Raw genomic sequence first — 14,466 nt, 5'->3', positions numbered from 1 at the left:
ACCAGGTCACTAACTTCAAACATCGTCTGGATGTGGTTATCAACTGTAAACACTGCCCTGATTAAACAATGGTCTGACAGCCAAAAGACTGGGATGAAAAATGTATAAAAGGCTTGTAAGCTACAGAGTGAAGTAGCAGCCTCCTGGGTTTTGGTTCTGACTAGCTTGGGACTCTGTTCCATAGCCCGGGCTATTGAAATAAATCTGGGTTCTTCCTGCAGACGAAGGCTCCTGTGTCTCCTTTTACTAAGTACGGAAGGTATGGAAGATTTGGGCGGTTCCCCCGCCGCCGAGACCCAGTAAGTGGGTTATCCCGGTTCTTCAAACCGAAGAAGGGAACCTACAAATGAACAACTCGAGGAAACTAAAACCCTTCCTTCCCCCCAATGACTTCAAATTTGCAGTACAAGCCCTAGTAATTCCTAGATTTGATTATGGTAGTGCTACACTTTGCAGTCTACCCAGGTGTACAGCGGCTCCTCTAAGAGCCTCCTTAAATTCTGATGCTAGATTTATCACAGGATCAAAAAGAACTGTAACATCTCCCCCCACCTTAAAACTTTCAACTGGCTCCCCTAAGAAGCAAGAATTCAATTGAAAACGCTTGCATGACCCATAAAGCCCTTCACTTAAATACCCCCAGATATATGGCTCAGAAGTTGGTATTTTCAGGTGGCAACAGATCTTCCAGAAGTTTGGGCACTCTACTGCATAAACCACAGAGAGTCCCCAAAAAGAAAACATATAACCAAGCCTTTTTCTGGGATCGCCCCGAGGATCTGGAACTCACTGCACCCAGAAACCAGACTGAATCCTTCAACGGTCACCTTCAAGAAAGAAGTAAAGTCTTAACTCATGAGCAAATTTTTGCGCTGGTTCTTAGGATCCCTGCCCCCGTGCCCCATTTGTTCTCTTCTACTATTCGCATGAAAGCTGTCCTTGTTTTATGTTTTTTAATTATTGTTTTATGCTGTTATCTCTGCATCTATTTTTATCGAAGAACTTCATCTAGTTCTACTGCCTCTGTCATATCTAATGTTGTAGATAAGAACAGGAGTGTGACCCATAAACCAATCGGGATTGGGGTTCAAAAGTTTAAAGGAAAAACATTATCCCAACAGGTATGAATAGAAAGACAATTTATATTGCATGCACAGGGCATTACAACGGTCAGAGAAAGGAGACACTTATTCACAAGATTTTGAAGTCAAAAAATGATCTTTAGTTTCTTAATATTCAAATCATATAAAGATAAATTCATGCCACAAGGAATATGTACAGCACGTAAATAGAGAATTCAAATGACAACCAATAAAACTTGGTGCTCAATATGTACAAGTGAAAAGTGGCGACGCAAGTGAAAATAGGTGAACAGCGATAAACGGCGCAAAGTGAGCAAGGTGATATATATACAGTGACTAGCTCAACACGTGACCAGCATTCAAACGACTTTATGTAATACACATCGCAGTTTTTTAGTTGGAGTCACAGCGGAATGCGCCTGTAATTTGCGCTGTGGAGTCGACGACGTTTCGGTCCTTATTGAATGCGGACCATCATCAGGACTGGGTTGTCTCGTTTAGAGTGCTGTAGGCAGGAAGGATTGGAATCCTCATCCGAGGATCTGGCAGGGAGTAATCTTTGCCTCTAGCGTCTGAATCACAACTAGCATCCTAGTTGTGATTCAGACGCTACCTGTTGGCTTCCTGACCCTTGTCTGGCTGTCGACGCGTATTCACTACGTGACCGGCTCTTTTGATTTATCTGGTCCCCCGGTCCACCGAGCTTCACGGTCCACAAAGTTTGTCTCCTGTGACCGGTGTAGAAGATTAAGTACCTAGAGGCAAAGATTACTCCCTGCCAGATCCTCGGATGAGGATTCCAATCCTTCCTGCCTACAGCACTCTAAACGAGACAACCCTGTCCTGATAATGGTCCTCATTCAATAAGGACCGAAACGTCGTCGACTCCACAGCGCAAATTACAGGCGCATTCCACTGTGACTCCAACTAAAAAACTGCGATGTGTATTACATAAAGTCGTTTGAATGCTGGTCACTTGTTGAGCTAGTCACTGTATATATATCACCTTGCTCACTTTGCGCCGTTTATCGCTGTTCACCTATTTTCACTTGCGTCGCCACTTTTCACTTGTACATATTGAGCACCATGATTTATTGGTTGTCATTTGAATTCTCTATTTACGTGCTGTACATATTCCTTGTGGCATGAATTTATCTTTATATGATTTGAATATTAAGAAACTAAAGATCATTTTTTGACTTCAAAATTTTGTGAATAAGTGTCTCCTTTCTCTGACCGTTGTAATGCCCTGTGCATGCAATATAAATTGTCTTTCTATTCATACCTGTTGGACTCTGTCATATCTAAAGCGCCCTGATACCCGCATGGGTTTTGTTTGCGCCATATAAAACTATCTAAATAAATGAAATAAAAGGATGGATCAGGGCTGGATGTGTAAAAGGGGAAGATGACATTTGGGTCTTAGATGATTGAAGACAAGTGTTGTCAAACAGCTTGTTACATCTGATGGCGAGGCATATCCATGGTCCAACACATGTAGGAAGAGATGCAGTGGTAAGGTTGTTCAGACAGACATGGTTCAATCCCAATTTTCGAGTGATTGCTGAAGTATTGGGCAACAGGTGTGTGACGTTTCAGCAGATACAAGTGGGAAAGAGAACAACAGTTATTCTGAGTCACATTGGAAGGTCAGGAGGACCATTTAATCGGATGCAGTTGGACTTTGTTGAGATACTTGTCTGTAATGGACTGAGATACATTTTGGTGCTGGGGTGCATATTTTCATGTTGGGTGGAGGCCTACTCTACTGGGAGATCTGATAGTCTGACATTGGCGAAGTTACTGTTGAAGGAGCTTATACCGAGATTTGGATTTCTAACTACTTTGGATTTCAGACGACGGTCTCATTTTAATAATGAGATCATGAAATTGCTAGGTGCAGCTTTACAAGTGGAACAGAGACTACATTGTAGTTATCAGCCGGAGGTTTCAAGTATCACGGAACAGGTTAATGGTACTTTGAAATTCAGGTTAGCTAAAGTATGTGCCTCAAAGTCTCTGAAGTAGCCAGGTGCTATTCCTCTGGTGTTAATAAGTCTTTGTAGCATCCCAGACAGGAGGACTGGACTCTCGCCCCACAAGATCCTTTCAGGGCGAGCAATGAGGTTGCCTGCTGTGCCTGTCAACATACTTGTTAATATATCGGATGATCTGGTGCTCGAATACTGTAAGGTACTGGCTGACGGGGTTTGTTCTGTGCCTCACCAGGTCCAAACAGTAACTGTACTGCCTCATCAAGAGCATGCCATTACCTTAAACCCGGTGACTGGGTTATCGTGAAGAAACACCTGAGGAAGTGCTGTCTTCAACCTTATTGGGGTGGCCCATTCTTGGTGATTCTAGTCACTACAACTGCTGTAACGTGTAGTGGCCTTCTGGACTGGGTGAATGCCTCACACACCCGTTGTGTTCTGTGTCCCCTTGATGAAACAGCTCCTCTTCTAGAAAAGATGACAGAAGTGACAGAGAGGCCACGGGAGAGGGTCAGCCAAACAGTAAGGGAGCACTGACAATCTGAAACAGCACTGTGACCAACTGAAGGAGAGCAAGAGAAACAGGAAGAAAGAACTGACTTGAACAAAACTGTAGTTGGAGTGGGGAATGAGTCAGGTACTGTTTCTAACCAAGGAGATAGTGATGTGAGCCCGCGAGAGGAGGTGGAAGACAGCTGGCCAAAGGGTATCACCTTCCTTTAGCCTATGGCTTATTATTATATTTTATAGTAAAGGTCATTTTGAGTATTATTTTTCCAATTATGATTTGGTCTTTTCTAAGGTGCCATGTTTAAGCACCTGAATAAGCATTCCTATCCCAAGATGGCTGAGGTTGCTGGTCAATATTCTGTATCATCTCAAACAATTGCACGGCCTATGCACATCAACATTATTTAACATGTGCGCTGACTGCAATTGAAAAGAAATGAATTAATCAAATAGAAGATAGATTTGGAGCAGTGGTAGCAGACGCTGAGACAGGATTCCATGCTCAGGAGTGGTTACAAGAGGTAAAAGGATCATCGGACAGCAGGGAAGCAGGGAGCATTAGCCTTAGACTTTCAGAATAAGGGGAGATTGGGTGTTCACCACTGCCGGAGTGACTACAGTTCCATTTTTGTAGGAAAAAGTGAATGTGAGCACACATTCGAAGTGAAAGGGTCATGGAAGTTGTTTGTGGATGGAACAGATCCAGTGATTCATGGAGTTTAATTTGTCTGTGGGAAAATGCATACTTTAAGCTACCTAGTAAATAGTATGGCACTTGTTATTTACGTGCAGTGTCTTCAAAGACTTATCATGTGGAAGATTTGATCATCCTATTTGAGAGGAGAAGTTGAGACATAGATGTGGGTTAAGTGCTTGAGAATTGTGGGAGACATTTTTGGAGCTATGATATCAAATGTCGGTGTGATGCTAAATGACATCAAGATTAGAAAATTGTCTACAGTGGTGATAAGATTATCTACCAGTTCAGCTGGATCTTTCTTGCTTGTGAATACTAAGATAGTTGCTATTAGAGCCATGGTTTTACAGAATTGTCTTTCTTTAGTAAAAATTGTCTTGTCTTAGATGTACTGCTCGCAAAGGGAGGAGGAGTCTGTCAGACATTAAAAGTCCAACAGTGTTGTACCTATATTCCGGATAAGAGTGGGAACTTGCTAAATTACATAAAGAGCATCACTGATATTCAGAAAGACTTAAGTGGATTGGCTGCAGAAGGTGTTTGGGATTGAGTTGGAAATTGATTTAATGCTATAGGTAGATGGTTTGCAAACCTGGAGAGTGGTGTAGTTGATTTCATCCTAAAACCTTTGTTTATAATCAGCATTTGTGTACTTGCTCTGGTGATTTTAGTTAAAGGATACAAGTGTTATCGAGAAAGGGAAGGGTTGGAAACAGGGAGAGATGTGGTTAGAAAGGGCATGATTTGAAATGATTGGAAGATTTCAAAAGGAAAAGACTTGCAACAACAGGGTTTAGATTGGTCTATCTGAAAGATCATCTGATAAGATGATAAAGATTTAGTGGTGGCTTGATATGCCATCAGAGTGGGGATTGGAGGAGAGTAGTTTGGCCCCACTTTGAAATTACAGTAGGAGTGCATCATAACCACATGTTGTCTGCACTTGCATATATTTTGTGTGACTATTGTAGGACTGAAGAATGAGGGGGACGAGATGTTAAGAGTAGCCCCATGATTAACACAAATCATCAATGCACTTTAGAAATGTAACTGACAAAATTTAGGATTTGCACTGATGCTTAAATGAAAGAATAACAAGCTAAACATATTTTTGAATACGATTTAACATTGTAATTGCGACAATAATACACCAGGATTTATTATCCGTAATTGTTGGTATATAATTTGAACGTATGGTCTAATTTCATGTAGAAGGGCGCACATACTGTAACTTGCGCAATGCTAATTTAGCTTAACTGTAGGTCTGAAATGTATTTTTGATTCACTCCCCAGCTAACATTTGAGTATGCATTTCTGCTTGCACCATGAAATGTTAAAGCGATACCAGAGGTGATGCTCCGTCCATCATCCCCTTTGGTATCGCTTTGTTTGCCCTAAGTGGCAGGGTATGCCCAGACGTGGGTCCCTTGCTCACTCTACCACTGGATTCAAGATAGCCTGGCTGATGGGGATTATGAATCCGAAACCGGTCCCAGGATGCTTGTTTCTGGTCCAGGGAAGACATGGCTTGGCAGTTCGGGCTGGACTGTTCCCATGAGGCACAGGGTCAGACTGATTTGCATATGGCAATGTCTGAACTGGGGTGGTGGAGTGAGCTAAAGAATGGTGATGGATTAAACCCAGATCAGTTGACTGGAGGTGAGTGTTTCTATTTGCTCAAACGCTCCGTCCATCATCCCCTTTGGTATCCCTTTGCACCATGAAATGTTGCATGTATTTTGTGTTCACATTATAGGCGGGCAAGGCTTCATTAGTTGAGAGGAATTGAAGTCGGAGAAAGGTCGATGGAAAATGCTATAATAATGGAAAAATACTAGTAGAGCTGTGGGAGGTGCCTGTATTCAGTGATTGCTTATGTTCTAATGTAGTTAGGGACAGCTGACACTCTGCTTTAGGATGCCTTGAGGTACAGACCTCGCTTTGTCTACTGTAGCTTTATGCTACTGACCCAGGTAGGAGTTTCTTCGTTGGAAGACTATGAGAGCTGACACCTTTTCTCCCATCATTTCTGAATTTTTCCTGAAACCCTTTAGAGAAGTGTAGGGACAGTCAGGGACTTGAAGGGTTTCTTAATGGAGCCGGATGCAATTGAATTGTTTGCTTCCTTATAACATATTTGCTGTGACTGAGCTTGTCTTCTTTCTGCTATATACGGTGTATTGGTTCTGGAGATTTGGCTTCATCCTATTTACTTTGCATTTTTATACTATTATTTTGTGATTGATAGATATTAATCTGTTTCAGAATTTGCAATAAAAAGAACAATTTAAGTTTAGCCGTCGACCTGAGGTTATCAAGTAGTTGTTTTCCTTTGGACATTGGGAGATTGCTCATTTTCCTTACCTCTCATGCTGCACATCAAGACCATTGGCTAGATTTTGGAGGAGACGGGTTCAAGCGCTAGCACAATGAAAGGTGTTCCAGCGCTAGCACAATCAATGGGTGTAAAGAATTCTTGTGTGATGAGTGTTCAGCCCCAGAGGTCTAGAGATACTAAATGGATTCTGTTGAACTCCACCCCTGTCATCCACTGTAATTGGTGCTGGCCAGCATTTCATCACATCCTAAATCCCATGCTGTACCACCTGAGTCTTCTCGACCTTCCTGGGACTTGTGCCAGTCTGCGGCCATGTGCACCACTAAACTCTTGTTACCCACGAAACAAGAAAGCTCTAATGCAATTCAAGGTATGAAACAATTGATACATACTTAATCACCCTAAATGTTCTTAACTAGGGTGGAGCTTGCCAGGTTCAGAAACAGATATAAAATCTCAGACTTTTGGCGCCGTTTCATTGCTGCCACGTTTTAAAGGCTTGAAATGACATTTCCAAGTTTGCAGTGAGCCTTTGTGGCAGCTCTGGATGAAACAACACCAAAGTCTTTCATTTTATATCTAGCCCGTGTTTTTTTCTCCAAAATCTCCAACTCTCCTGTTGTAAAATGTTGATATGGATGCAAGTCTTGTTCTAGAATGTTCTGTGCCCTTACCTGTTGAGGTGCCTCCGTGGTCTCCGCCAGCGCCTTCTGCAGCCGCTCAAGGGCGCACTTCAGCCGACAATTCTCGGCCATGAGCTGCTCGAGCTCCTGGCACAGCTCGGAGTACCAGTAGTGGATGTCAGTCAGACGGTGGTCGATGTTTCGGCGGCAGTCGGCCTGCATTGCCCGAGTGAGCTGGTCCTTGTCCTGCATGATGCGCTCCAGGTCGGAGCGGTAGTTGACGGCGGTGTTGAGCGAGCACTCGGAGCCCTTGAACTGCGCCTCGGTGGCGGCGCGCCAGTCGCAGGTGTTATAGCGAGCGTAGAGCGGCGTGCGCACTGGGGGCAGCAGCGTGGGCTGCCGCGGGATCTCCAGGCAGCAGAACTGCTCGACCCCCGGCGGGGGGCATATGGGGCCTACATCGACCCGGCAATGGCACGGTGGCAGGCAGATGGGCCCTTCCTCCACCTGGCAGGTAGGACCCGTGTCATGAGGGCTGGGCTTGTCATGGTGGGAGGTGGGGCCCCTGTCCAGGGGGCAGGTGGGGCCTCTGTCGTGGGGGCAGATTGGGCCTCTGTCGTGGGGGCATGGCGGACCTTTGTCATGGGGGCATGTGGGGCCCTTGTCGTGGGGGTAAGCCGGACCCTTGTCTAGGGAGCAGGTAGGGCCTTTGTCGGCCTGGCTGGGAGGTGGGCCTACCGACTGTTTGCGGAAGTGTGAGCGGCCCTTGCTCGGCGCGACGGGGCTGGCATCCTTCACGTAGCTCCGGTAACTGTCCTGGTAGGTGGTCATCATGGGCGTCGGCTCTAGTAGCCTCTCGCCGGTCTGTCGGGATCGGGTGTACACCGAGGTTTCGGTGGTCCCCTGGATCTCCATGGCCGCCCAGTTTGTGTGCAATCGGGGGGCGTGGGGGCCGACTGAGCTTGGTGGGCCGTGACCGAAACGACGTGTCACAAGGCCGCTTGGGCACATCACTGCGGGTCGCACGCAACACAGGCCCGTCCATGTTTTTGGGACCTCCAAAGTGATTTCAACGATTTAAACGTTATTAGGTCCTTAATATTTGTGTGAATGTGTCCCCTGGAGTTTACGGTTACCACCTGGCTGGTTTTATACTGGCATGACCGATATTTTGATGTCGCTCGAGTATAAACATAACAGTCGCAGCCGGTGTAAAAATTAAAAACAACCACCAGTAAATACATTAAACAATATATGTGAAAAGAAAACACTTTAGGATGTATTCTACAGCAGGTCTAATGACCCCTGACTGATTAGTAAAGTAAACAAAGACAAATAGGCCATGTTAACAATGAAAGACAGACAATTTCGTAGAAGTTCTGCTTAATACTCATGTCCTGGCCTGTGCAGACTGTTGAAACGTGAACATGGCCGGCATTTTTTCTCTGGGGAAGGTGGCAACCAACTGGTGCTGCTAGTGTCTCATTCTATTATATGGACGGAAGAAGATGTTTACTTAATGTTCCCCTTTGTCAGCCACATTTCTCTGACGCAATTACACTATATCATGGCCTTGATTAGTAGGACCCCCAAATTACAAGTGGCTCTGTAATTTGTGTGTTATTGATTGCACCTGATAACATCATACAACACTGAGCTGTGATTTATAGGGTGCAATAAACGCAGACATTTTTTGGGAAATACCGTGGACTTTATCGTGATAATCATAATTGGGAGGTATTTATTGCACCCAGTAAATTCTGACAATGTGGAGTCTGATTTTATCAGGTGTGATAAATATCATACCAATTCTCAGGCTACTAGTAATGTGATCAGAGGAGTAGGTGCTATTTATGACAGCCGAAAAAATCAGACCCCCCAGGGTTCAGAATTTATCAGTGCTAATAGCACCTTTACCACGTTTTTAGGGAATAATAAGCAGATTTGACTTGACTTACATCCATAGAGACCTAATTCAGACAGGAGACTCGTGATTTTTGAAGCCAAGAATGGCTTTATTTGATATCTTTCCCACATAAAATAGCCTCTTCTTCAATAGTAGTCAATGGGGAAAATACATTCTCCCTATTTATTTATTTTTAAATCTCCCCTTTTCCTGCTCTAAAATGTTGGCATGTATGATTATGAGACTTGTGCACCAAAATCTGCATGTCACAGTAAATACCGTCTCGTTTTCCCGTTTTAAATTATGGCAGGTTTGCCCTTCCAAAATATAACTAAGAGTGAGTGAGGTATTTAATGCACACATTAAATAACATGTAACTAGGAATTCTGAACACTGGGTAAACAGGTTTCTGCAGGGTTTGGAATATACTCTGACAAGCTCGGAATTAGGGCCTATTTGTTAATTTTTGTGTTTTGAGCATTTGATAGTGAAATAGCAAAGTGTTGGAAAGGGACTCTTTGAATTGATCGTTTACTTCCAAACTTGACCTTTCTTTGCTCATTCTTGCCAACAATATGTGATGAAAAAGAGATAGTTTTTTCTAGGTTTCAAATAATAATTGGAGAAACTGTAACATATCAAACAAGCATTTGCAATGTAATAGGTCTTGCATTACTTAAAGTTTGAGCTATTGGCGTTGCTTTATTATTAGCAACGCCAATAGCTCAAACATTCAGTAACTAGAGACCTATTGAATTTCAAGTACTTGTTTAGTATACGTAATGATTCTGAACTGTTACACATTTCTTAAACCACACACATTAATAATCCCTGAAGTTCTTAAGCTGTGTGTTTTTATGGACTATCTGTATGTGATTATTTTTGGTAAAACAATCTAACATTTTTGATAAACAAACTGTGTTAAAAAGTAACAACAAAGGGTGGTATAGAGGGGGACAGGCTGTTGAATTTCTAGGAAGAAGCAAGGCCGAGCAAAAACAAAAAACAAAAACCTCTCCCTAGACATTAATTGATACATAGGTCATAGATCCTAAAAAGGAAAACAGTATAATTGTCCCACAGAGCAACTATTTATAAAGTTTTTTTAAAATAACTATTATTGTATCAAAAGATATACTTTTTTTTAAATATATGTAAATTCATTTAAATACAAAGAATAACATACTTGATTCAAAATCAGAGAGGCCCCAAAATAAGAACAATACAAAAGATATACAGAGACAATTTGGCACCACACAACACACAACCGTCAGTCATACCATACACATCCCAACTGAGACATAAATTGTATATAACACACTAACTGGGAACAATTGACATATACATTATACATAAATAATTGTCATATACAAAATACAAAAATAATTTAAAGACTAAGAAAAGCGCCTAGCAAAGCCAGGAGTCTGGTTTTTTTTGTTGTTGCAGATTTATATAGTAGACATTCGACCTGAAGGTACTGGAGCACTCTACATGAGCAACAGTTACGTTACAGAAGGGACATTAATTTTTGGTAGGCACAGGGAGAAGAAGTGATTTGCCCAGGATCACAGGATGCCGAGCCGAGACTGGTACCTGGTTCCCCAGCTATAAAGTCGGCAGCTCTAGCCATAAGGCAAAGTACGAGCTGAGCCATGAAAACATTCGGCATGTAAATGATGCATCACTCGTCTTGAAAAAACACCATAAGGCGCCGTCATGTGGATAGTGCTTTTGCCCTCTAAAAGGTGAACTACAGAGGGTAAAGTGCACTGGTAGAATGCGTTGCTAAGGTGAAATGCCTGCATCTTCAAACCAATAGAAATTTGAATCTTTTGCCCACATTTCTATCATTGCAGAAACAATAGAAAATTAAACACCTTTCCTCAAAAATCTCACAACTGGATGAAAACAAATGTACATTTTAAATATACAAAAGACGAAGAACGTCCCCTTGGGTCCCAGCGGAATCCATCTCCCACGCCTCCAGGCCTTCAAACCACGCGGCCTCGATCCCCCAGGCAGCAGCACCGAAGGTGTACACAGTCCAGCAGGAGGCGTTAATCTAATGGAGGGACACCCAGATCGTCGAGCCTGGCAGCCCGTGGGCTCAGAGGCTCTCTTAGCCCTCTGGGATCCACATCGCACCTCAGAAATTACTCTACCAGCGGCTCATCCGTGGCGCCCCTCCCACTGGACAACCAGGGCTTGGCAGCCGCGGATTCAGACTTGTCCCGTAGGCAGACAGTCTGAAAACCCAAAGAAAGGAAACCATGGTCCTTGAGGTTGGCGCCGCCTCCCAGTTTGCCGTAAAGTTGGTACATTATTATACATTGGACTCAGGGTGCAAACAAGCGCCTTCTGCATCAATGCTGGCAGAGAGTCTGCCTTTGCGGTGAGGCCTCACACTCCAGAACACCACTTGCATCCCGCGATGATCCGTCTCTTCGAGCTGCACGGAACTGTAGCATGGCTGTTCCCAATGAGCGGTCCGGCGGCGCCCTGATGAACTTGGGCTTCCACAGACCCATCCAGGGACATATCTTCACTAAACCTATAAGTAAGGCACCATGGCAGAGTTACTGCTCCACTCCGCTTGTCTCTCTGCCGAGATACTGTACATCCATCTACAAGGAGGGGTCCTTCACGCAACCCAACCGTTTTTGTTTGGTTCCTATTTTTGATGTAGTTGGGACGACAGGTGCTTCGGTTCTCGAAGTATAGGCTGGGGGAAGGGGGTGATGAGGGGGGTTGGGATGTTGTCCCGTTATTGACGTTATTTTGATGTACTACCTCTCCAGCCTTTTTAATGCACACTACAATATTACCATGTATCGCCAGCGATGCGCTGTTACACTTGTTACCCCGCGCTCACGCCCAACCCCATGCGTACCCACTGCTAGCCAAGGTGCGGCGAACCTTCACTCCAGCTAATGGCCAACATGACCTGCACAACCATTCCGGGAACTTTCCTCCGCACACTCTCCTGGAATGTTAATGGGCTCTTGGACAGAATCAAACAGACAGCTGTCCTGCGCTACGCCCAGCGCCTCTGTGTTGATGCATTCCTGCTCCAGGAGACTCATCTGGCGGGGAACCACTGCCCCTTCTTGGCGCGCTACGGGTTTGATAGTGTATGGCATTCAGGGTTTGCCCGGGGCTCTCGGGGGGTGGCCATCCTGGTAAGGAGTAATCTTCCATTTGTGTCCGCACCGGCCACTCACGACCCACAGGGAGGATATGTGGCTCTGTGTAGAACGTTGGGCGGCAATCCTCTCAATATTGTTTCAATCAACGCACCTCCTTCGATGCTCACAGCGACCTTGGACCGCACTGTCCACCTCTTCACCTCCCTGCCCCTGGGTGCCACAATAGTCGGGGTGATTTTAATGCGGTCCCTAACCCACACCTCAACACTACGGGCTCACCAGCCGTCTCCAGAATCACTCATGCTAAACAATTAACTAACTTGGCTGACTCTCTGGGCCTATGCGACGCTTGGAGAATCTGGCACCCTCACACCAGACAGTTTACTCACACATCAGCAGCACACCACACTCAAGCACGTATAGACGCCGTATTCGTCCACTCAATGGATTGCCAAACGATCCAAGACATCTGTATACTTCCCAGGGGTATCTCCGACCACTCACCAGCACTTCTCAGTATAGGGGACCCTCCCCCCTCGATGCGCCCAACCTGGCGGATGAACGCCTGGTTCCTCCAGGAGAAAGAATTTAAAAAGGCGGTGGGGATGGAGCTTCAGCAGTACTTCCGCGCCAACACCGGCTCAGTCCCATCTCCAGGTACTCTCTGGGAAGCAGCCAAAGCCACCATCCGAGGCTTCGACAAGGGCCAACTTAAGCGTCAGTGACAAGCCCCGGCACACCAAATTACCCGGCGAGAGGCACACGTGCTGCTCCTTGAGCAATCCCCTTCCGATGACCGCGCCACCGCCCATGAGATGCAACTCGTACGCCTCCGGGCAGAAATCAGGCAACTCTCCCTGGATGCCGCCAAGCTCCTCTGGAGATCATCCATAGCTAGGGTGTACGGATGGGGGGACAAGAACGGAAAGATTCTCCATAGATTAGCTACCTACCCAAGGGCCAACCACATTATTCCGGAGATAGTAGACCTAGACGGTCTAATGCATCAATCCCCTTTGACAATGGCTCGAGCTTTTGCCTCCTTCTATCGTCAGCTCTACTCCGCACAGAACCCCGAAACTTCCCTCGCCCACCTGCTTGACGCGGGCCAAATCTGTCTCCCACGCCTAAGCTTTACTGAGTCTGCGGATCTAGACCTCCCCATCACCTGTGAGGAAATTAATTAAGCGATAACACATACTTCGTCAGGCAAGACCCGAGGCCTGGACGGGCTCCCGCAGGAATACTACGCTGCTTACTGGGAAACTCATCCTGCACCTCGCAGCTCTCTTCGACGAGGCCGTAGAGAAGGGCTCCTTCCCACCCGAGACAGACATGGCCACTATTGCCGTTCTCCCTAAAGTACAGCCTCCGTCTCCCCGCTGTGCGGACTACGGTCCATTTTCTCTCATACATACAGAGGTTAAAATATTCGCTAAAATTCTTGTCCAATGGATGAGGCCCTACCTCACCAAGCTGGTTCACCCTGACCAGTGTGGGTTCATGCCCATGCGAGGGACTAGACATTGCCTCTGTTGTCTCCACCTGGCCTTGGCACACCGCCACTTGCTCACCCTTTACTTAGCATTTCTTCTCGTGGATTTTGAGAAGGCGTTTGATTCCGTGGGCAGGCAATACCTGGCGATGTTCTGGCGGAGACGGGTTTCGGCCCGCGCTTTCTCAACCTGGTGAAGGTTCTATACGCCCAACCCCTGGCAAGGGTGCTAGTCAACGGGGCATTGTCAGAGGCCTTCTCCATTCGTAGAGGAACGAGGCAGCGGTGCCCCCTTTCACCCCTCCTCTGAGCCTTGGTGATGGAGCCCAGGCAGGTTTGATTCGGTCAGAGGACTACATCCGGGGATGGGAATGGCCCAACTCGAATGTGGATAAAATTGCCCTGTATGCAGACGAGGTCTTAATTGTCCTTGCAAAACCGGCTCTGTCTGGCCCTCATTGTCTCTGGGTGTTACACTCCTTCGGGCAGGCCTCCGGCCCACGACTTAACGCCAGTAAGTCGGTCCTGTTCCCCTACATTTAGCGAGGGACTGCTATGATTGTCAAACCACAATACCCCTTCAACGACAATCATTCAGATACCTAGGGATCTGGGTCGCCCTGCTCCCGGACCTCGCCTGGTCCCTCAACATAACTCAGTTGGTGAAAAAGGTGA

General features: G+C 45.7%; 2 protein-coding genes across 2 annotated transcripts in view; one reads left to right on the top strand and one right to left on the bottom strand.

Annotated features, from left to right (window-relative positions):
• LOC144784369 (tektin-3-like) overlaps window positions 1–7,637 on the bottom strand; it is a 590,516-nt gene extending 582,879 nt beyond the window's left edge. The window contains exon 1 of the mRNA XM_078663100.1: window positions 7,296–7,637. Coding sequence (XP_078519226.1) covers window positions 7,296–7,496 — 201 coding nt within the window. The 5' untranslated portion in view covers window positions 7,497–7,637. The remainder of the gene's footprint in view (window positions 1–7,295) is intronic.
• The window catches only part of NUBP1 (NUBP iron-sulfur cluster assembly factor 1, cytosolic), a 267,266-nt gene continuing 260,370 nt past the window's right edge, over window positions 7,571–14,466 (top strand). The window contains exon 1 of the mRNA XM_078663098.1: window positions 7,571–7,758. Within this exon, the coding sequence (XP_078519224.1) occupies window positions 7,716–7,758 (43 nt within the window). The 5' untranslated portion in view covers window positions 7,571–7,715. The remainder of the gene's footprint in view (window positions 7,759–14,466) is intronic.

Source organism: Lissotriton helveticus, chromosome 10 (assembly GCF_964261635.1).
Source record: "Lissotriton helveticus chromosome 10, aLisHel1.1, whole genome shotgun sequence".
Classification (NCBI taxonomy): domain Eukaryota; kingdom Metazoa; phylum Chordata; class Amphibia; order Caudata; family Salamandridae; genus Lissotriton; species Lissotriton helveticus.
The sequence above is the reverse complement of the archived record's forward strand: the minus strand, read 5'-3'. Positions and strand labels throughout refer to the sequence as shown.